Source organism: Mobula birostris, chromosome 23 (genome assembly GCF_030028105.1).
Source record: "Mobula birostris isolate sMobBir1 chromosome 23, sMobBir1.hap1, whole genome shotgun sequence".
Classification (NCBI taxonomy): domain Eukaryota; kingdom Metazoa; phylum Chordata; class Chondrichthyes; order Myliobatiformes; family Myliobatidae; genus Mobula; species Mobula birostris.
Window position 1 is genome coordinate 6,583,114 of NC_092392.1, and position 24,324 is coordinate 6,607,437.

General features: G+C 44.2%; 1 protein-coding gene across 1 annotated transcript; it reads right to left on the minus strand.

The window, feature by feature from the left end:
• Positions 1-1,025: 1,025 nt before the first annotated feature.
• On the minus strand, positions 1,026-22,370 carry LOC140186734 (legumain-like). The gene is made up of 5 exons (XM_072241247.1): positions 22,300-22,370; positions 14,493-14,634; positions 8,091-8,261; positions 5,136-5,203; positions 1,026-2,110 (listed from the first exon to the last, which is right to left on the minus strand). Exons 2-5 carry the CDS (start codon positions 14,616-14,618, stop codon positions 2,065-2,067), a joined length of 411 nt encoding a protein of 136 aa, XP_072097348.1. The 5' UTR covers positions 14,619-14,634; positions 22,300-22,370; the 3' UTR covers positions 1,026-2,064.
• Positions 22,371-24,324: the final 1,954 nt, after the last annotated feature.

Sequence of the window (24,324 nt, forward strand, 5' to 3'; positions counted from 1 at the left end):
AGCAAATTATGAGCAGGAGTTAGCCAGTCAAACTGTCCACCTTAAATAAGATCATGGATATCTCCCTGTAAAATCACCTCCACATAAAATTAGTCAGATTAGTCATGATCTTATTTTAAGCAACAGCTCACCCTTTGCTTTGTAAGGATTTACGTTATGGTTCCTCTTTATGCCTTGTGGTGCACTGGGTGGAAAGCTTGCTGTTTCTTTAGCGTTTATCCATTTTTTTATGAGGCCAAGTTGCTGGATCAATGCTCAACCCCACACGGATGGAAAGTGGGCCAGGAGCCGGCTGGATTTGAACCCAGGACCACTCTCCTCGAAGTCCAGAGCGGATACCACTACACCACTGGCTGGCAAGGATCTATGTATATTTGTCTTAAAAAAAAAACATTTACAAATTGTCTGCCTTTACTGTCCTTTGGGAAAGAGATCCAAGACACACCTGAGAGAAAAATATTTCTCCTCATCCATTTGGATAGGTGATCCCTTATGTTTAAACAATGATCCCTTGTTTTAGATTCTTTTACGGAAATATCCTCCACCTGCATCTCATCCAGGCCCTTTGGGATCCTATATATTCTAATCAAGTTCCCTTTGCTCTTCTAAACTCCTAGCCTGGTCAACCATTTATCGAGGGCAACCCACCCACTCCAGATGTTAGTCTAGTGGTCCGAAGGGCCTGGATATAGATTAATCTTCTCTGAACCATACCACTCCTTAGGGCTAAACATGTACCCAACACCAGTCTCACCAGTACCCCATGTTTACTGTCGTTTAACTTTATACTTGTATATAACGTATGTAACCATATAATATATACGTAAGACTTGAACCGTCAACCATCTGACTTAGAAGCAAGTATGCAACAAGTGACCCTACTCATGGATAAACAGGCCCCAATCTTACTTCTTTACTGTCTCTTCTATAGTAAGTAGTAGTGCTCAGTATTGGAACATTTTAACTTTTGAAATGATAATGTCATCAGAATCTAACACAGCGAACAAATAAAAACCTTAATCAAATGACTTAATCATCCCATTTATCTAAAATTAAAGCAATAAGAAATATGAAGTTTACATTTATTTAACACCAATCATATCTTGGGTATTAACGCAGAGACCTTCCCAGCCAATTAACTTCTGAAATATAGACACTATCAGGAATGTTTGCATACATGACCTTAAACAAGAGGTGGACCAAAAGATTTTGTGTACCAGTAACATGCTAGTGGGACGTCAGAGTCAGTGCCAGAGGCATTACAGTTGCCCTCAGTGTTTGCTCGGTGGAGGACAGGCTGTGTTGTGTTCGCCTGCAGACTGCTGCAGTGTTCCTGAACTCAGGGACTTGGTCTGTGTCCTTTTTTGAGTGACTGTGGTTTACTGCTGCCTTGTACGCGCTGTGCGGACGGTGGGAGAGCTGGATGGTCTCATTCATAGCACGAGGACTCGGCCTCGGACAGTGGTGTTACTGGTAGGCAGCCATCCAAAAGTGTTGTATCAGTGCTGCCCTCCAGTGTTTGCTTGGCAGAAGACAAGTTGTATTGCATTTGACTGCAGACTGCTGCAACATTCAAGGACTCAGGAACTTGGAGCTTTTTTTTGTTTGTGACTGTATGTTTACTGCTATCTTATACATTCTATATGTGCCTTGTGCTGAGATTGTCTGGTACAGGGGTTTACACTGTGGCCCTGGAGTACGCTGTTTCACTTGGCTGTATTCATGGGTATTCATGTATGGCTGAATGATAATTAAACTCGAACTTGAACCAGAAGCATCCTGTTCTCAGCTGCTGTCTTTGTGGAGTCTGCACATTTTCCCTGTGACTGTGCAAGTTTCCTTTGGGTATTTTCATCTCCTCTCTCATTCCAAAGACGTGTGGGTTGGTAGGTCAATTAGACATTATAAATTTCGAGTGGTAGAATCTGGTGCAGAGAGCAAATGAGGATGAGGGAAGAATAAAACAAAGCATGGTTAATGTCAGAAGGAAATTGGGCAGTTATTTCTCAGCAAGCCAAAGGTCCTTCTCTCTCTCCTGTACCAAGGCCAAGGACTTTCAATCCCTCATTTCTTCAGCTTCTCACTCACTTGGTCAATTGCTTCCTTAATCCTGTTTAAACATAAAACGAGTTATTTCAATGCAGGCCACGGACAGAAGGATTGTACAGTAAAAAGATTGGATAAAAGAAATACAATATACACCACTCAAGAAAATTTAGAGACAGAGATTAACTATAAATTAGACAATTTCCTTCCAAGACAAAAGTTAAAGAAAAACATTTTGATTCAAGATGTCAATGCCAATGTTCTTTCAAGTCTTCCCTATTCCAAAGGAAAATACTCCGATCTGTCCCGAATCATGGTTCAAGTAGCAATCCTATACACTTTCCCCAGAACTGCACATTCTGCATTACCAGCATAAGTACATGCTAGTATGTATGTGCATTTTATTCCATATCCACATGTTAACCTCTAAATATATTTTTACATAATTCAAAGTTCAACGTAAATTTATTATTAAAATACATGACTGTCACCATATACAGCTCTGAGGTTCATTTCCCTGTGGGCATACTCAATAAATCCATAAAAGATTAATAGCCATAATAGAATCAATGAAAGATCGCACCAACTTGAGCATTCAGCGTGCAAAAGACAACAAACTGTGCAAATAGAAATAAAAAATAATAATAAACTATAAATATGAACAGCATGAGATGAACAGCCATTGACAGTAAGTCCATAGTTTGTGGGAACATTTCAACAATGGGGCAAGTGAAGTTATCCTTCAGCTCCAGAGCCTGATACCTGTACCTCAACCTGGTGCTTGAGTCCTGGGGCTCCTGTATCAATGAGAACAGAGTATGACCCGGGTGGTGGGGGTCCCTGATGATGGATGCTGCTTTCCCGTGACAACATTTTGTGTAGATGTGCTCAGTGGTGGAGAGGGCTTTAGCTGTGAAGGAATGGGCTGTATCCACTACTTTTTGTAGGATTTTCCATTCAAGGGCATTAGTGTTTCCATACCAGGCGATGATGCAGCCAGTCAATATACTCTCCACCACACCTCTATAGAAGTCTGCTGTGCCCAGGACATTCCTCTGAAATAATAGCATCAAGAAATTTAAAATTGCTGACCCTCTCCACTTCTGATCCTCTGATGAGGACTAGCTCACGGACTCTGGTTTCTTCCTCCTGAAGTCAATAATCAGCTCCTTAGTCTTGCTGATGTTGCACAAGAGGTTGTTGTGGCAGCACTCAGCCAGACTTCCAGTCTCCTTCCTGTTTGCTGATTCATCACCATCTTTGATTCAGCCTATGACAGCAAACTTGAATCTGGCATGGGAGCTGTGATTAGCCACACAGAATTAAGTGTAAAGGGAGTGGAGCAGGGGCTAAGCACACAGCCTAGTGGTGTACCTGTGCAGATGGAGATTGTGGAGGAGATGTTGTTGCCAATCTGAACTGTCTGGGGTCTTTGAGTGAGGAAATCGAGGATCCAATTGTACAAGGTGGTTTTGAGGCCAAGGTCTTAAAGCTTATTGATTAGCTTTGAGGGGATGATTGTATTGAGTGCTGAGCTGCTCGACAAAGAGCATCTAGATGTATGCATCTTTGCTGTCCAGATGTTCCAGGGTTGGGTGAGGAGCCAATGAGATGGTATCTGCTGTGGACCTGTTGCTTTGGCAGGTGAACTGGAATGCATTCAAGTCGCTGCCCAGACAGGAGTTGATGTGTTTCGTCACCAACCTCTCAAAACACTTCATCACAGTGGAAGTAAGCGCTACTGGATGACAGTCATTGAGGCAGGACACCACGGTCTTCTTGGACACTGGTATAAATGGAATCTGCTTGAAGTAGGAGGGCCCCTCAGACTACCAGGGTGAGAGGTTAAAGATCTCAGTGAACAGTCCAGCACAGGTCTTTAGTATTTGGCCAGGTACTCTGTCTGGGCCAGATGCTTTTGTGGGTTCACCCTCCTAAAGGCATGTCGGCCTCAGAGGCTTAAATCACAAGATCATCGGGGGCTGTGGGAGTTTGTGATAGTTCCTCCAGATTTTGATGGTCAAAGTGAGGATAGAAGTCACTGAGCTCATGTGGAAGCGAAGCCTTGTCTCCTAAGTCACTTGATTTCACATTCTAAGAGCTGATAAGCATTCAAGTCTTGCCACAACTGTCAAGCATCCTTCTTTGATTCAAGTTTAGTCCGGAATTGCCACTTTGCAACTGAGATCGTACCTGGATCTCTTGTACCATTCTTGGTCACCGGACTTGAAAGTCTCTGATCTGGCTATCAGGAGATTGCGAATCTCAGGACTTCTGGTTGGGGAAAGACTCTGAACGACTCTGTGGGGACACGTTTGTCTACAACCGGTTTAATAAAGTCCATGACAATCATTCAGATCCACTGTGATTCCTTGAACGTGGCCCAACTCGAAGCCGACTCGAAGCAATCCCGAAGCCACTCCTCTGCCTCCCATGACCACCTCTTTGTTGCCCTCATCTCTAGATCCTTGCTCTTTGGCCTCTGTCTGTATACAGGTAGGAGAGGGACAGCCAAGTCAGCTGATCACTACTCTTTATACTAATAGTTGAACGTTGCTTTTGTTACAAGTCATGCAAACATCACAACAAATTCCTAATATGTGTAAATGTATATGGCGAATAGAGTTTATCCTTGATTCCAGTGTTTGGGTGTCCTACATGTTCAACATAATTCACTTCTCCTACGCCCCTAGAAAAAATGCCTTCCTGCATTAATATTTAATTGTTCTGCTGATTAAGAGTGCTGTTTTAATGAATTTGTTCACACACATGCAAACATTCTTTTATCTTCTACTCCATTCAACTTATTTCAAGTGCCAGGTACATTTTGGGTTTTCCTACTGAGATTCCTCATTTTTCAGATTGGTTCCCTGACTGCAGGTTTTCTCGTTTTTACATTACATTTTTCCTGAATATCAAACAGAGCCTTTCATCAAATATTTGATTGTAACTAACTCTTCCTACTTGGCTATTCTTCAGTCAGGGGTCCTGGTTAAAGGGATGAACAACCTGCTGCGATTACAGTTAAACCTCCGGTGGTGTTTGCTGTGATTGCTTAGGTAGGGAGGAAGAGTTGGGTATTACTGTACCGTGTCAGTGGGACCTGCTCCGTGCATAAATTGGCGAAAGGCCCCAGTTGGTGGAGAGCATATTCATACTGTAACAAAAGCACATAAGAGCAATTATTCACAGTGCACAGTTATGCAGAGGGATTCTCCCTTCTACACCACTTCCAGCAACAACAAGCTCCAAAACTCCCGACTTCCATCTGGAACTGTTGTCCCTATCACTCCGACTCGCCAATTCCTCATACAATAAAGCTGGAACATTAACAGGCGGTACCGAGATACCAGTCCTTCTCTTCCCCAAAGCTCTGCGCTCACTGTACATTTTCTGATTTTGTTTATTTTGATTGCTGTTGACTCAGTTTGTCTTCCATCACAACGTTCAGTTTAACCTTTCATCTTTCAGACTAAGTGTTGATGCTCTCTACACCACGACTTCTGAATGCAGAAGTTCGAACACAAGAAAATCAGCAGATGCTGGAAACTGCCCATCACCTCCCTCTGGCGCTCCTCCCCTTCCGTGCTCTTCTACCCTCTCCTGTCAGACTCCCCGTCCTCCAGCCCTTTATCTCTTTCACCAATCAACTTCCCAGCTTCACCTCTCACCCCGTTTCACCTATCACCCACCACCTTGTACTTCTTCCTCCCCTCCCCCCACCTCCTTACTCTGACTTCTCAGCCTTTTCCTAGTCCTGATGAAGGGTCTTGACCCAAAACCTCGACTGTTTACTCTTTTCCACAGATGCCGCCTGACTTGCTGAGTTCCTCCAGCTTTTTGAATGCTGAAGTTGCTTTCCCATTGTACTGCTGTCTCTAATATCACACATGTAACAATGTACATCCTCGATATCCACTGCACCCTGTGTAGACAACATCACTCACCTCAGCTCTAATCCAATTCCACAACCTGCACACTTTCAAGGACTCTACAACTCAAATTCGCAGTATTACCTTTATTTGAACAATTTGTTTTCTTTTACACATTTGAGGTTTGTCAGTCTTTATGTACAGTTTTTCATAAATTCTACTGTATATTTTGCTGTAAACATCTGCAGGAAAATGAATCTCAAGGTGGTTGTGGTGATCTCATCACAATGTGATGCTGACGCTTTCTAAGGCATTGGTCAAACCACCCTTGAAGTATTGTGAACAGATATCGAAGAATGCCACCTTATCTAAGGAAGGATGTGCAGGCATTGGAGATGGTCCGGAGGAGGTTCATGAGAAATGAAAGGGTTAACATACGAGAAGCGCTTGATGGCCCTGGGTCTGTACTCACTGGAGTTTAGAAGAATTAGGGTGGATGCCATGAAACCTATTAAATATTGAAAGCCCAAGATAGAGTGGACATAGAGTGGTCCTATAGCGGGGAGTCTAGGACCAGACAGCCAGACTCAGAATGGAATGACATCTTTTACACAGAGATGAGGAGGAATTTCTTTCGCCACAGGGCGGCGAAGACCCTGACCTGCAGTTACACACTGACTACAGTTCTTTGCGGGAATGGGACCCACTCTCAGGGTTTCACGACTGGCCGTTATTCGGCAAGGGCTCAGCCTAAGAGCTCAGCTTGCCTTTGGAGGGCCGAGGTTTCGTGGCTCTGGAGATGGGGTGGAGAGATCGGAGGTCGGTGTCTGGGCAGGAGATCGGTGTATCGTGGGAGTCAGAAGATCTAAGGCTGTGTGCCCAGAGACCCGAGATCTTTGGGCACAGAGCTTGGAAAAAGCCACACAACAGACTTTTAACATCGTAAACCAGCGAGTTGTTTGTTATGCCTCCCCACTCGCTGGGGAAATGGAGACACCCCTTCCTCCCTTATTAATGAGAGAGAGAGCCTGTGGAATGTTGAATACTGGGTGAACGAGTAGTCTTTGGGGTAACTGCAAGTCTGTGTCTTTGCTGTTGCTTTGCTCACACTTGAGTGCTCAGTGGCGAGTGCCAATGTTTTTTTTTGCTGGTGAGGGGAGGGGGGATTGTTGCTTGCTGCCGCTCATACATGGGACGGAGGGGAGCTGGGGGGGGGACTTTGGGGGTTCTAACATTTAACTGTCATTCATTCTTTGGGACACTCCTCTGGACAGTTGCAAAGAAAAAGCATTTCAGGATGTATATTATGTACATTTCTCTGACATTAAATGTACCGTTGAAACTGTGGAATTCATTGGCACAGGCAGCTGTGAAGGCCGTCATTGAGTATATTTAAAGTGGAGGTTGATAGATTCTTGATTAGGAAGGGCATCAAAGATTATAGGGAGAAGGCAGAAGAATGGGGTTGAGAGGGATAGAGAGGGAGCTAGGGCTTTACTCTTTGGAGAGAAGGAGGATGAGAGGAGACATGATAGAGGTGTACAAGATATTAAGAGGAATAGATAGAGTGGATAGCCAGCGCCTCTTCCCCAGGGCGCCACTGCTCAATACAAGAGGACATGGCTTTAAGATAAGGGGTGGGAAGTTCAAGGGGGATATTAGAGGAAGGTTTTTTACTCAGAGAGTGGTTGGTGCGTGGAATGCACTGCCTGAGTCAGTGGTGGAGGCAGATACACTAGTGAAGTTTAAGAGACTACTAGACAGGTATATGGAGGAATCTAAGGTGGGGGCTTATATGGGAGGCAGGGTTTGAGGGTCAGCACAACACTGTGGGCCGAAGGGCCTGTACTGTGCTGTACTATTCTATGTTCTAAATCAGCCACGATGGAATGGCGGAGCAGACTGAATGGGCCAAGTGGCCTAATTCTGTTCCCATGTCTATTGGTCTTATGGTCTTAAGAAAGTGAATCTCAAGATAGTAAATGGTGAATTATACATACTTAAATATTACATTTACTTTGAATTCTGTTCACTCCTGGACACCTCTGCCACTCTCCCCACCAATTCTATGACCCAACCTCTGACCTGCTGCTCTGGGCCCTGCATTGATGGTTACAGCCCGACAGGCCCTGGGATCTTTCCCTGCTCTGTACAAGTATACTGATGACAAACCTCTGGCTTGTGCCAGTCGAAGCAGTGCGTTTGGAAATACTCCACCGCAGCGCGGTAGTTCTCCCGCTCCGTCAGGTGTAACTTGGCGGTGAGCACACGGTCAGCCTGTTCGGAGGAGTCGGTGGCCAGAATCACAATCTGCCGCACAGCCTGTACGATCTGCTCTCTCACCTGCAACACCACACATCTGTTAGTCACTCCCCGAACGCCTGGGAAGGAATGATTATTCTCCCACTCAGAACCAGGTTCAGTATCACTGACGTATGCCATACAATATTGTTTTGTGGCAGCAGTATATTGCAGGGCAAAAAACTATTATAAAGCGCAAAATAGGAACAGTGAGGTAGTTTTCTAAAATCTGTTGGGAGAAGGAAACACACGGTCCCTAAAGCATTGAGTGTGTGTCTTCAGGTCCCTGTATCTCCTCCCTGATGGTAGCAATGAGAAGAGGGTATGTGATCCACTTGGATGATGAGGATCCTCGCTGCCTTTGAATTTATCCTCAATAGTGGTAAGGCTTATGCTGGCTGAGACGACAGCATTCTGCATCTTTTGATCTTGTGCACTGGAGCCTCCCGATCAGGCAGGGATGCAAGGAGTACGATTGCTGTCCATGGTATATTACAGACACTTGCTACAGTCTTTGGCAACAGAGCAAATCTCCTCAAGCACCTCATGAAGTAGAACCACTTTATGATCGCATTAACGTGCTGAGCTCAGGATCGATCCCAGTGAGATTCCGAAACCCAGCAACTTGAAACTGGTTTTCCCAAAAACCATGAAGTCGTCCTGGGAGCAGGTGCCCCATTTGACAGCAGAGTCACCCTGCACTGCAGTAAACCTGTCTGTACCACACTAACTGTGATCACCTGTATTGTAGTAAACCTGTCTGTACCACACTCACTGTGATCACCTGTACTGCAGTAAACCTGTCTGTACCACACTCACTGTGATCATCTATACTGTAGTAAACCTGTCTGTACCACACTCACTGTTTAACACCTGTATTGCAGTAAACCTGTCTGTACCACACTCACTGTGATCACCTGTACTGTAGTAAACCTGTCTGTACCACACTAACTGTGATCACCTGTATTGTAGTAAACCTGTCTGTACCACACTCACTGTGATCACCTGTACTGCAGTAAACCTGTCTGTACCACACTAACTGTGATCACCTGTATTGTAGTAAACCTGTCTGTACCACACTCACTGTGATCACCTGTACTGTAGTAAACCTGTCTGTACCACACTCACTGTGATCACCTGTACTGTAGTAAACCTGTCTGTACCACACTCACTGTGATCACCTGTACTGTAGTAAACCTGTCTGTACCACACTCACTGTGATCACATGTACTGTAGTAAACCTGTCTGTACCACACTCACTGTGATCACCTGTATTGCAGTAAACCTGTCTGTACCACACTCACTGTTTAACACCTGTACTGCAGTAAACCTGTCTGTACCACACTCACTGTGATCACCTGTATTGCAGTAAACCTGTCTGTACCACACTCACTGTGATCACCTGTATTGCAGTAAACCTGTCTGTACCACACTCACTGTGATCACCTGTACTGTAGTAAACCTGTCTGTACCACACTCACTGTGATCACCTGTATTGCAGTAAACCTGTCTGTACCACACTCACTGTGATCACCTGTACTGTAGTAAACCTGTCTGTACCACACTCACTGTGATCACCTGTACTGCAGTAAACCTGTCTGTACCACCCTCACTGTGATCACCTGTATTGTAGTAAACCTGTCTGTACCACACTCACTGTGATCACCTGTATTGTAGTAAACCTGTCTGTACCACACTCACTGTTTAACACCTGTATTGCAGTAAACCTGTCTGTACCACACTAACTGTGATCACCTGTATTGCAGTAAATCTGTCTGTACCACACTCACTGTGATCACCTGTATTGCAGTAAATCTGTCTGTACCACACTCACTGTGATCACCTGTATTGCAGTAAACCTATCTGTACCACACTCACTGTGATCACCTGTACTGCAGTAAACCTGTCTGTACCACACTCAATGTGATCACCTGTATTGCAGTAAACCTGTCTGAACCACACTAACTGTGATCACCTGTATTGTAGTAAACCTGTCTGTACCACACTCACTGTGATCACCTGTACTGTAGTAAACCTGTCTGTACCACACTCACTGTGATCACCTGTATTGTAGTAAACCTGTCTGTACCACACTGTCATCACCTGTATTGCAGTAAACCTGTCTGTACCACACTCACTGTTTAACACCTGTATTGCAATAAACCTGTCTGTATCATACTCACTGTGATCACCTGTATTGCAGTAAACCTGTCTGTACCACACTCACTGTGATCACCTGTATTGTAGTAAACCTGTCTGTACCACACTCACTGTGATCACCTGTACTGTAGTAAACCTGTCTGTACCACACTCACTGTGATCACCTGTATTGTAGTAAACCTGTCTGTACCACACTTACTGTGATCACCTGCACTGCAGTAAACCTGTCTGTACCACACTCACTGTGATCACCTGTATTGTAGTAAACCTGTCTGTACCACACTCACTGTGATCACCTGTACTGTAGTAAACCTGTCTGTACCACACTAACTGTGATCACCTGTATTGTAGTAAACCTGTCTGTACCACACTCACTGTGATCACCTGTATTGTAGTAAACCTGTCTGTACCACACTCACTGTGATCACCTGTACTGTAGTAAACCTGTCTGTACCACACTCACTGTGATCACCTGTATTGTAGTAAACCTGTCTGTACAACACTTACTGTGATCACCTGCACTGCAGTAAACCTGTCTGTACCACACTCACTGTGATCACCTGTATTGTAGTAAACCTGTCTGTACCACACTCACTGTGATCACCTGTACTGTAGTAAACCTGTCTGTACCACACTAACTGTGATCACCTGTATTGTAGTAAACCTGTCTGTACCACACTCACTGTGATCACCTGTACTGTAGTAAACCTGTCTGTACCACACTAACTGTGATCACCTGTATTGTAGTAAACCTGTCTGTACCACACTCACTGTGATCACCTGTACTGTAGTAAACCTGTCTGTACCACACTCACTGTGATCACCTGTACTGTAGTAAACCTGTCTGTACCACACTCACTGTGATCACCTGTATTGCAGTAAACCTGTCTGTACCACACTCACTGTGATCACCTGTATTGCAGTAAACCTGTCTGTACCACACTCACTGTGATCACCTGTACTGTAGTAAACCTGTCTGTACCACACTCACTGTGATCACCTGTATTGCAGTAAACCTGTCTGTACCACACTCACTGTGATCACCTGTACTGTAGTAAACCTGTCTGTACCACACTCACTGTGATCACCTGTACTGCAGTAAACCTGTCTGTACCACCCTCACTGTGATCACCTGTATTGTAGTAAACCTGTCTGTACCACACTCACTGTTTAACACCTGTATTGCAGTAAACCTGTCTGTACCACACTAACTGTGATCACCTGTATTGCAGTAAATCTGTCTGTACCACACTCACTGTGATCACCTGTATTGCAGTAAATCTGTCTGTACCACACTCACTGTGATCACCTGTATTGCAGTAAACCTATCTGTACCACACTCACTGTGATCACCTGTACTGCAGTAAACCTGTCTGTACCACACTCAATGTGATCACCTGTATTGCAGTAAACCTATCTGTACCACACTCACTGTGATCACCTGTACTGCAGTAAACCTGTCTGTACCACACTCAATGTGATCACCTGTATTGCAGTAAACCTGTCTGAACCACACTAACTGTGATCACCTGTATTGTAGTAAACCTGTCTGTACCACACTCACTGTGATCACCTGTACTGCAGTAAACCTGTCTGTACCACACTAACTGTGATCACCTGTATTGTAGTAAACCTGTCTGTACCACACTCACTGTGATCACCTGTACTGTAGTAAACCTGTCTGTACCACACTCACTGTGATCACCTGTATTGTAGTAAACCTGTCTGTACCACACTGTCATCACCTGTATTGCAGTAAACCTGTCTGTACCACACTCACTGTTTAACACCTGTATTGCAATAAACCTGTCTGTATCATACTCACTGTGATCACCTGTATTGCAGTAAACCTGTCTGTACCACACTCACTGTGATCACCTGTATTGTAGTAAACCTGTCTGTACCACACTCACTGTGATCACCTGTACTGTAGTAAACCTGTCTGTACCACACTCACTGTGATCACCTGTATTGTAGTAAACCTGTCTGTACCACACTTACTGTGATCACCTGCACTGCAGTAAACCTGTCTGTACAACACTCACTGTGATCACCTGTATTGTAGTAAACCTGTCTGTACCACACTCACTGTGATCACCTGTATTGTAGTAAACCTGTCTGTACCACACTCACTGTGATCACCTGTATTGTAGTAAACCTGTCTGTACCACACTTACTGTGATCACCTGCACTGCAGTAAACCTGTCTGTACCACACTCACTGTGATCACCTGTATTGCAGTAAACCTGTCTGTACCACACTCACTGTGATCACCTATACTGTAGTAAACCTGTCTGTACCACACTCACTGTTTAACACCTGTATTGCAATAAACCTGTCTGTATCATACTCACTGTGATCACCTGTATTGCAGTAAACCTGTCTGTACCACACTCACTGTGATCACCTGTATTGTAGTAAACCTGTCTGTACCACACTCACTGTGATCACCTGTATTGTAGTAAACCTGTCTGTACCACACTTACTGTGATCACCTGTATTGCAGTAAACCTGTCTGTACCACACTCACTGTGATCACCTGCACTGCAGTAAACCTGTCTGTACCACACTCACTGTGATCACCTGCACTGCAGTAAACCTGTCTGTACCACACTCACTGTGATCACCTGTATTGCAGTAAACTTGTCTGTACCACACTAACTGTGATCACCTGTACTGTAGTAAACCTGTCTGTACCACACTCACTGTGATCACCTGTACTGCAGTAAACCTGTCTGTACCACACTAACTGTGATCACCTGTACTGTAGTAAACCTGTCTGTACCACACTCACTGTGATCACCTGTATTGCAGTAAACCTGTCTGTACCACACTCACTGTGATCACCTGTACTGCAGTAAACCTGTCTGTACCACACTCAATGTGATCACCTGTATTGCAGTAAACCTATCTGTACCACACTCACTGTGATCACCTGTACTGCAGTAAACCTGTCTGTACCACACTCAATGTGATCACCTGTATTGCAGTAAACCTGTCTGAACCACACTAACTGTGATCACCTGTATTGTAGTAAACCTGTCTGTACCACACTCACTGTGATCACCTGTACTGCAGTAAACCTGTCTGTACCACACTAACTGTGATCACCTGTATTGTAGTAAACCTGTCTGTACCACACTCACTGTGATCACCTGTACTGTAGTAAACCTGTCTGTACCACACTCACTGTGATCACCTGTATTGTAGTAAACCTGTCTGTACCACACTGTCATCACCTGTATTGCAGTAAACCTGTCTGTACCACACTCACTGTTTAACACCTGTATTGCAATAAACCTGTCTGTATCATACTCACTGTGATCACCTGTATTGCAGTAAACCTGTCTGTACCACACTCACTGTGATCACCTGTATTGTAGTAAACCTGTCTGTACCACACTCACTGTGATCACCTGTACTGTAGTAAACCTGTCTGTACCACAATCACTGTGATCACCTGTATTGTAGTAAACCTGTCTGTACCACACTTACTGTGATCACCTGCACTGCAGTAAACCTGTCTGTACCACACTCACTGTGATCACCTGTATTGTAGTAAACCTGTCTGTACCACACTCACTGTGATCACCTGTACTGTAGTAAACCTGTCTGTACCACACTAACTGTCATCACCTGTATTGCAGTAAACCTGTCTGTACCACACTCACTGTGATCACCTGTATTGCAGTAAACCTGTCTGTACCACACTCACTGTGATCACCTATACTGTAGTAAACCTGTCTGTACCACACTCACTGTTTAACACCTGTATTGCAATAAACCTGTCTGTATCATACTCACTGTGATCACCTGTATTGCAGTAAATCTGTCTGTACCACACTCACTGTGATCACCTGTATTGTAGTAAACCTGTCTGTACCACACTCACTGTGATCACCTGTACTGTAGTAAACCTGTCTGTACCACACTCACTGTGATCACCTGTATTGCAGTAAACCTGTGTGTACCACACTCACTGTGATCACCTGTATTGTAGTAAACCTGTCTGTACCACACTAACTGCGATCATCTGCTGTATCCTTGCCAGTTCCTGATAAGTGAGGACGTTTCTTGTGTGAGCCAGTGGGGGAAACAAGCCCGCCCTGTTACCTTGAGGAGATGGTCCAGGTCTTTCTGCAGCTTTTCCTTCTGCTCCAGATCTGTCGCAGCTTTGATCCTGTTCTGAAGGATGACAACGGGTACATCGCACTGTGGCACAGCTTCCATTCCTGCCATCTGACACTGGTTCTGCCTGCAGCAGGTGCCAAAACAAGAAAAGTTTGCCCTTTGAACTATGACACAAAGCTCTCCTACTCCAAGCGAGCCACACAGAAAGTCAAAGTAAAATTATCAGCAAGGCACACTTATGAGAATAGGTTGAGTGAACTCGGCCTTTTCTCCTTGGAGCGACGGAGGATGAGAGGTGACCTGATAGAGGTGTATAAGATGATGAGAGGCATTGATCATGTGGATAGTCAGAGGCGTTTCCCCAAGGCTGAAATGGCTAGTACGAAAGGGCATAGTTTTAAGGTGCTTGGAAGTAGGTACAGAGGAGATGTCAGGGATACGTTTTTTTACGCAGAGAGTGGTCAGTGTGTGGAATGGGCTGCTGGTGGCAGTGGTGGAGGTGGAAAAGTTAGGGTCTTTTGAGAGACTCCTGGATGGCTACATGAAGCTTAGAAAAATAGAGGGCTATGGGTAAGCCTAGGTAGTTCTCAGGTAGGGACATGTTCGGCACAGCATTGTGGGCCGAAGGGCCTGTATTGTGCTGTAGGCTTTCTATGTTTCTATTTCAACTTCAGATTCATTTTCTTGCAGGCATTCATAGTAGAACAGAGAAGTACAATAGAAACGATGAAAAACTACCCTCAAAGACTGGCAAATAACCAATGCACAAAAGGAGATAAATTGTGTAAATTAAGAGTAAGTGAATAAATATTACTGAGAACATGAGTTGTAGAGCCCCTGAAAGTGAGTCCGTAGGTTGTGGAGTCAGTTCAGAGCTGAGCTGGGTGAGGTTATCCACGCTGGTTCAGGTGCCTGACGCTTGAAGGGTAATAACCGTTCCTGAACCTGGTGCTGTGGGACGTTCGGCTCCTGTACCTCCTGCCTGATGCTGGTAGCAAGCCGGAACTGGGCCTGGGTCATGGGGGCTCTGGGTGACGTTTGCTGCTCTCTTCTGCAGTGCCGTCTGGGCAGCAGTGGGCCACAGTTGGGGGGAGGGAGTTGTTGGAGGCCTCACTATCAGGAGACAACACAACACAACACACGATCGGATAAGGAATATAACTAATAGCCGAGGGGCCATTGTGGTTCGTTTTGCTGCTTAGGCTTTCTTGAGCTCAGGACCAGCCCAAGTACTTTACAGTTACTGTAGCACCTTGTGAAGCAAAGCGATGTTTTAACGTGGGGACCAAGGCACTGTTCAGATTTGGATTATTTATTATCACGTGTACATCAAAATACACAGTGAAATGCAGCTTTTATTTTCTTGCTCTTCAGCACCAGATGCCATAAGCAGCAAGGAAGGAGGTAGCTGGGATTCTGATTGAGATCTCTGAATCTTTGTTAACCACAGTTGAGATGCCACACACTGGGGGATTAGGAGAGCAGCAGGGATAGGCAAGGTCAGTGAGCGGTGAGGAACTTGTAGCAGAAAGTTATGAGGAGCAGGATTTATGTACATTTGTATGAGCAAGGGTAGATCAGCGACAGTCAGAATGGAAAATCCTGTCACCTTGAGCTGATTGAGTGTTTTGAGGAGACAGCTAAGCAGATTGATAGACATTGTCAACTGCCTTTTTAAAATCCGTATAGACATGGTCTGGGGTGGTAAGCTGGACCAGAAGGTTAAGTACATTGGATCCAAAGTGAGTTAATGAATTCCATTCAAAATTAGAAAGCAGGTGGTGGCGGGAAGATGCCTTGCTGATGGGAAATGTGATCAGTGGTGTACAACAGGGAGCCTTGCTGTCTATGATATATATTGACAACCTAGATGTTGTAGGAAAAGGAAAACTCTGGTTTTAAACCTCCGCTGCCTTGCGACCATAAACATGGGAAAGGCTTCGGGAGTAAACCCTGAGGAAGAAATCCGGAGCTGGAGTTCCTAACGCAGTTTGATGTTGTTTACAACTTCAGTCTGGTGACCTCTGCGACGACACAGTCCACCAGAGGCACAAACCCATGACCTCCTGGGATCCACGGCTGTTGTTGTGGCAAGATTGATCTAAAATCAAAACAATTGCCACCAGCCTGCGATCTCAGATGCAGCTGTTACCTTTGTGTGACTCACCCTCAGATTCAATGAATGATACTGCAGAGTCCAATTCCTTACTTTGATTCCTTTATGAGCAATTAGCAAACATATAATCTTGAAGCGATATGAAATGGCATTAAGTGGTCAGCAAAGATGACCTCCGCAGTGCCAAACTACAAACTGCCAAGAAACAAGCATGAATACGTAACTTATTCCCTTCGCTTTTAGCATGCCCCCAGTCACGTGACTAGTTACCAAAATAAAGGCACAGCGCAGGATAATGTGGGCGGCTCCTACAGACGTGAACGTAGGAAATGTGAATAGGAGGTCTGCAGATGAAATGAAAATTGACGGTGTTAGAAACAGCAAGAAAGGCTGCCCAAAGCTACAGAGATATATTGTTCAGTGCAAAGTCAAGTAGAGCATTGCTCGATGAAATTTAATCTTGCAAAGTGCAAGGTTGGGCAATCAAGCAGGGCCAGTACATGTACGGTGAATGGAAGGTCACACAGTAATGTGGATGAACAGAGAGGCCTTGAGGTTCACGTCCATGGTTCCCAGAAAGTGGCAACACTGGTGGATAGGGTGATGAAAGAGGCATATGACATTTGTTTTCATAGGCTGGGTGACAGAACATAAAAATCAGGATCTCCCCCAACAGCTGCTGCTTGGTTAGAAGATGTAATGTTTTTCCTGAAATTAGAAAAGATTAAGTTCACTTTGAGGGGGTCTGTGAAAAAGTTCTATTCGAAATGGGGACCTTTCTTATCATATTTTGGGAGTTTTAAGGAATCACCTACTAGTTGAGGGCATTTGATTGTACTTGGGAAGTTGCCTCCCATTTAACACGCTTATAATTTACCTCACAGGGTGGTTGATGAATTGTAAATATGAGTGTATTTTGGATCATCTGACATGTTGCAGATGTGTGTGAGCCATTGTCTTGAAGTAGTGTGGGGGTATGGTTGTGAAATGTCTGTACTTGTATTTGTGAATTGTTATGTTGTAAATATATTAGCTGCCATGATATGTTCGGGGAGGGTGGGTGGGGGCAGTTTTGTTTGGGGGTACGATATGAAAGCAAAATGGAGGAAAATGTAATTCATTATATATTCTGTATTGTGTCATTCCTTCAATAAAAAAGTCAGGATGTTACAGTATATGGCAACAATAGATCGATAGATAGACATACTTTATTGATCCCGAGGGAAATTGGGTATAGACACGGATATAGACACAATAAGACACGGATTAGACTTCACATGAAGTATTCTGTCCATTAAATGATGGAGTGGGGTTAAGGAGAATACAGAGGAGATTCACTGGAAGTCTTTGGATACAGGGACAAGGTGGATGGGCTGGGCTGGGTTTCCCTGGAGCAAAGGACACAGAGGGCTGATTTGTGAGAGGTATGTACATTTTTTTTAAAAAGGCACAGATAGAGTGGATATTCAGAATCTTTTTCCCATGATATGGGTATCAAAATTAAGATAGCATAGGTGTAGTTGAGAGGAAAGAGTTTTACAGGGGATCTGAGGGAAACTTGTTTTGCACAGAGTGGTTAATATCTGTATCTCAGGTATAATCACTATGTTTCAGAAACATTTAGACAAATGTTTGAATTTGCAAGGCAGAACAGGAAACGGACCTAATTAGAGCAAATAGGATGAATGGAATGGTCGACATTTATGTGGTAGATCAAAGGGTCTTTCTCTGCACCATACAGTACATGCCGTATTGGTTTTTCAAGAATCGAGAAGAGATATGGGGAAAAGTATTGTCAAAGGTAAGCCAAAAGCTATTGCCTGTGGTGCCGGGAAGCAAGCAATGAGCCTGCTCAGCCGACCGACCTCTCGGTGGGTGAGCCTTCTGGACAGAGTGACCACAGCTCTCGGACCATTAGCATAGCCTTGGACAGGGTTAGCAGCAGACAGAATAGCAGAGTATTTAATTGGGGGAGGGTGAATTAGGCAGGAACTTGGGACCATAAATTGGGAACAAATGTTCTCACTGGAAATGTGGAAGCTGTTTTGGGAATTCTTGCATCAGGTTCTGGATATGTTTGTCCCAGTCGGCAGGGAAAGGATGGTCCAGTGAAATGTTGGAAACTATTGTTTATTTATTCATACTTTTTATAAGATTTGTATTTTTTAAACCAACTCGTATTTTTCACATTCATTGGCAGAAAGCAGTATAGCAGCTAAACTAATGGTTTATCATCTTTCTCATTTTTTCATTGGCCAATTATTAGCACATTACACACATGATGTAATTGTTTAAATTATCTAGCCTATTAACTAATTTATCACTAACTAAGGAATTTTCTTTATCTTACCTATAAAAGTGATAAATTTTTCAGAAGCACTCTCTTTTCTTGCTTTTATTCCTTTGTCTTAAATGCCTCAGCATTAATTCCCTCCTCAGCATCATTTCTCAGCTCTTTATTTAGAAGAACTCTAATGCAAGGTCATACACTCTGGTAGTAGAAATAAATGTGCAGACTATTTTCTAAACAGGGTGAAAATCGAAAAATCTGAGCTGCAAAGGGTCTTGGGAGTCTTTGTACAGAACACCCGAAAGGTTAACTTGCAGGTTGAATCAGTGGTGAGGAAGGCAAATGCAATGTTAGCATTCATTTCAAGTGGTCTAGAATACAAGAGCAAGGATGTGATGTTGAGGCTTTATAAGGCATTGGTGAGGCCTCACATTGAGTATTGTGAACAGTTTTAGAAAAGATGTGCTGGCATTGGAGAGGGTTCAGAGGAGCTTCACAAGGATGCTTCCGGGAATGAAAGGGTTATCATGAAGAATGTTTGATGGCTTTGGGTCTGTACTTGCTGGAATTCAGAAGGATGAGGGGGATCTCATTGAAATCTTCCAAATGTTGAAAGGCCTAGACAGAGACAAGGATTTTTCCCATGGTGGGAGAATCTAGGACAAGAGGGCCTCAAGATAGAGGGGCACCCTTTCAAAACAGAGATGTGGAGAAATTCCTTTAGTAAAGGGTGGTGAATTTGTGGAGTTTGTTGCCATCTGCAGCTGTGGAGGCCAGCTCGTTGGGTGTATTTAAGGCAGAGATTGATAGGTTCTTGATTGGACATGGCATCAAAGGTTACGGAGAGAAGGCTGGAAACTGGGGTTGAGGAGGAGGAAAAAAAAAGGATCAGCCATGATTGAATGGTGGAGCAGAACTCAATGGGCCAAATGGCCTAATTCTGCTCCTACATCTTATGGTCTAATGACCAAAAATTGAAGAGATCCAACAGAAGGAACCATGGTTGATAAGAGAGGTGAAACTGTTTGTCAAGAGAATCAAAATCAGTAGAAGTGTCGGAAATTTAATAAGAACATCAGGATCAAACACACTGGAGTATTATGGGATATACTCCAGGTTTACTATGGGAAGTGAGGGAAGAGACTGCAACAATGTTGGTGATGGTCTTTGTGGAGGGTCGCAAATGTTGTTCCTTTGTTCAAGAAAGATGATAGAAATAATGCTGGGAATTGTAGACCAGCGAGTCTTACATCTGTGGTGGGCAAACTATTGGAGCGGATTCTTAAAGACAGGATTTTCGAGCATTTGGAGAAGCATAGACTAATGAGGGATTGTCAGCACAGTTTTGTCAAGGACAGGTCATGCCTTATGAGCCTGATTGGCTTTTTCTAGGAAGCGACAAAGCAAACTGAAGAAGGTAGAGCAGTGGATGTGGTGAGCATGGATTTTAGTAAGGCATTCAACAAGGTTCCCCATGGTAGACTCATTCAGAAAGTCAGGAGGCATAGGACCCTAGGAAACTTAGCTGCGGGAATTCGGAACTGGCTTGCCCACAGAAGCAAGGAGTAGTAATAGATGGAGCATATACTACCTGAAGGTCAGTGAAGAGTGGTGTTCTGCAGCGATCTGTTCTGGGACCCCTGCTCCTTGTGGTTTTTTATAAATAACTTAGATGAGGGAGTAGAAGGGTGGGTTGGTAGGTTGTTAGAGGACACCGAGGTTGGTGGGGTTGTGGATGGTGTCGAAGGCTGTTACAGGTGACAGGATGCAGAGCGAGGCTGAAAAGGGCTTTTCTCTTTGAGGCAAAGGAGGATGAGAGGTGACGATAGAGGTGTGTGAGATGACAAGAGGCAGAGATAGAATGTACAACCAAAGATTTTTTCCCAGGATGGAGATGGCCAATACAAGAGGGCATATTTTTAAGATTAATGGAGGAAAGTAAGGGGAGGGGGATGTCAGAGATAGGTTTCGTTTAATACTGAGAGCCGTGAATGTGCGGAACGCACTGCCAGGGATAGCGGCGGTTTTTTTTAAAATTTCAAAATATACTTTATTCAAAAATAAATATATACAATAAACCATTCAATACCTTTTCATCCTTTACATACGTTTCCATTATACTCAGTAAAATATCCGTGTTTATAGCCACCCACGTGGCACTCCAGTAGTTCAGCTTAGCATCTCATTGTTGAGGGGTATACTCCTCGCCCACCGACCCCTCCCACTCCCACGGGTGGAGAAACCTATACTGTGGTCCTTCCCCACCGGGCCCTTGCGGTGGCTGCACCAAGTTTCAGTGCGTCCCTCAGCACGTACTCCTGCAGCCGAGAATGTGCCGGTCGGCAGCATTCTCCCACGGACATCTCCATGTGCTGGTAGATCACCAAGTTTCGGGCCGACCAAAGAGCGTCTTTCACCGAGTTGATGATCTGCCAGCAGCACCGGATGTTGGTCTCCGTGTGCGTCCCCGGGAACAGCCCGTAGATCAGAGAGTCCTCTGTCACGCAGGTGCTCGGGATGAAACGTGACACTAGCCCGTCCATCCTCCTCCACACCCTCTCTGTGAACTGGCAGTGTGCAAAGAGGTGGGTCACAGACTCCTCCTCACTGCAGTCCTCCCGTGGGCAGTGGGGTGCGGAGACGACATTCCGGGCGTACTACATTAGGTACACTTAAGAGATTCTTAGATGGACACGTGTAATAAAGAAAAATCTAGGGCTACGTGAGAGGGGAGGGTTACATTTATCTTGGAGTAGGTTAAAGGGTGGGCATGAAATTGTGGGCCGAAGGGACTGCACTTCGTGCTGGTAGCAGGCAGGGTGCGGGGTGTCCATTGGTCGATGTGTTCTGACATCGTAGAACTATTTTGATAACGGGGTGTGAGGGAATAATGCAAAAATCAATTCGACTATTCGTAGTATGTCGGCGAAACGGAAGTAGAGAATTCTGGTCGCCACCACCCAGATGTGACACTCTCGTGACAATGACACGTCTATCACAAGGCCGCCAGAAGGCGCAGTCGGGAGGGAACCCAGCAGCATTCCTGCCGCTTTTCAACGAAGGATTGTCGCCTAATGGGCTGGCTTTTCCAAAATGAACCGGAGAGGTCAAATTTAATCCGTGACCCTTTCGTCTGCTCGATCGGAATGGTTCGCCATGCCCCGTAGTTTTTCCAGTTAGTCCCACCCTGCCGTCCCTATCCATTAACGCTGCCGCTATTGTATTCACACACTTCATCATTCCTTTTTCCAGGGAAAAGCATGTTTCAACTCGATCTAACTTTACATTGTTACATCCATGTTATTTCTTTCCAAGTAATCTATTGTCATCGTTTTAAAAACGAAATGTTACATATTGCGGTGCAGAGAAGGGAACAAGCTCACCTGCTGTTTCACAAGCTCCCTGCCAGCTTCGACTTCTCACGTCCGGGGAGCAGCCTCCATTCCAACCCACAATGCACCACGCCAATAGGCTGGATAGGGGACTTTCTGGTGACATCAACAGCTGACGACGGGACTTCAGCAGTAAATACGCTCCACTTCTGCCGCGGCTGGGAATTCCGGGGAATAATTGTACGATCGGCAACAGCCATGTTTGGAGCCAAATTTAATTCACCCGTTTAATTTCATGATCAACATAATGTACTTTCCTTCCGACAGAATTTATAAACGAGTCTTTACCTTGTAATAAAGGAAAATGCTGCAAACGCTCGGCAAGTCAGGCAACAACTGAGGAAAGTGAAAGAGATAACGTCCTAGATCTTATATCATTTATCTCTTTTCACGGGAAGGTCTCAGACCTGAAGTATTAACCCTGTTTCACTTTCTAACGATGCTACCCGACCTTCAGAGAATTTCCACATCCATTTTAGTTAATACTTGGCATTTTTACTTACCTTTGGAAGCCCTTAAAGAATGTTTCTCACTTAACTGTTCTTGCACTCTTCTTTCCTTTTTGCATCAGTCTACACTGTGGAAGAGAAGACACTTGCAATATGCTGGAGGTTTGAGTGCCAGGGAACATGCAATGTGTGAAGTTACCATAACTAGAAACTGAAAGGTCTGAAGGTAGATAAGTCACCTGGACCAGATGGTGAACACCCCAGAGTTCTGAAAGAGGTGGCTGAAGAGATTGCAGAAGCATTAGTAATGATCTTTCAAGATTCACTAGATTCCAGAATGGTTCAGAAGACAGGAAAATTGCAAATGACATTCCACTCTTCGAGAAGAGAGAGAGGCAGAAGAAAGGAAACTATAGGCCAGTTAGTCTGACCTCAGTGGCTGGGAAAAAGTTGGAGTTGATTGTTAAGTATGTGGTTTTGGGGTACTTGAAGGCATATGATAAAACAGGCAAAAGTCAGCATGGTTTGTTTAAGGGAAAATCTTGCCTAACAAATCTTAGAATTCTTTGAGGAAATAACAAACAGGATAGACAAGGAAGAATCGGTGGACAGCGTGTACTTGGATTTTGAGAAGGTCTTTGACAAGCTGCTGTATATGAGACTGCTTAAAAAGATGGTATTATGGCTCATGGTATTACAGGAATGATACTGGCATGGACAGAGCATTGGCTGATTGGCAGAATGCAAGGAGTAGGAATAAAGGGGGCTGCCTTGAACTACTGGTGATCAACAGGGATCAATGTTGGGACTTCTTTTTACGTTGTATGTTCATGATTTCAATGATGGAATTGATGACTTTGTGGCCAAATTTGCACTCCATATAAAGATAGGTGGAGGGGCAGGAGGCTGCAGAAAGACTTGGATAGAGTAGGAGAATGGTCAACGAAGTGGCAGGTGGAATATAGTGTCAGTAAGTGTACGACCATGCACTTTGATAGAAAGAATAAAAATTATAGATTATTTTTGAAATGGGGACAAAATTCAAAATCCAATGAATAGTCTGACTGGAACTGCTTCATTATTGGGCAAGTGTGGTTATCCTGGAGAGGCTGCAGAGGAAATTCACCAGGATGTTTTCTGGCTTACAGAAGTTTGGTTATAATACACGATTGGATTTGTTTCCTCTGGGAAAGCATAGACTGAAAGGGGAATCTGATAGAGAAATGTAAAACTGAGTAAGTAGATATGGTAGACAGTAAGAATATTTTCCTGCAGTGGGTGTAACTAAGAGATGAGATGCAGGTTGAACATAGAACAGTATATTACAGGAACAAAGTCCTTCAGCCCGTGACATTGTGCTGATCTACTTAAGCTAATGAAACCTAATTAATCCATTCTGCCTGCACATACTCAAAATTCCTTCAATCTCTGCATATACAAGGAAAATAACAATTCTACACCAACATTTAATATTCCCCCTTTGATTCCAAATCACACACTTAGAATCATTACATCTTAAAATTCTGAAGCTGAAAGAAAATGCAGTACCTGAATTAAGTATAAAATA

Coding starts and splice junctions, on each gene's coding strand:
- LOC140186734 (XM_072241247.1), bottom strand. CDS start 14,618: ATGGCAGGAATGGAAGCTGTGCCACAGTGCGATGTACCCGTTGTCATC. Junction 5,204..8,090: donor TCGACTGGCACAAGCCAGAG/GTTTGTCATCAG, acceptor CTTTTGTTACAG/TATGAATATGCTCTCCACCA. Junction 2,111..5,135: donor GAGCAGGTCCCACTGACACG/GTACAGTAATAC, acceptor ATGTTTAAACAG/GATTAAGGAAGCAATTGACC.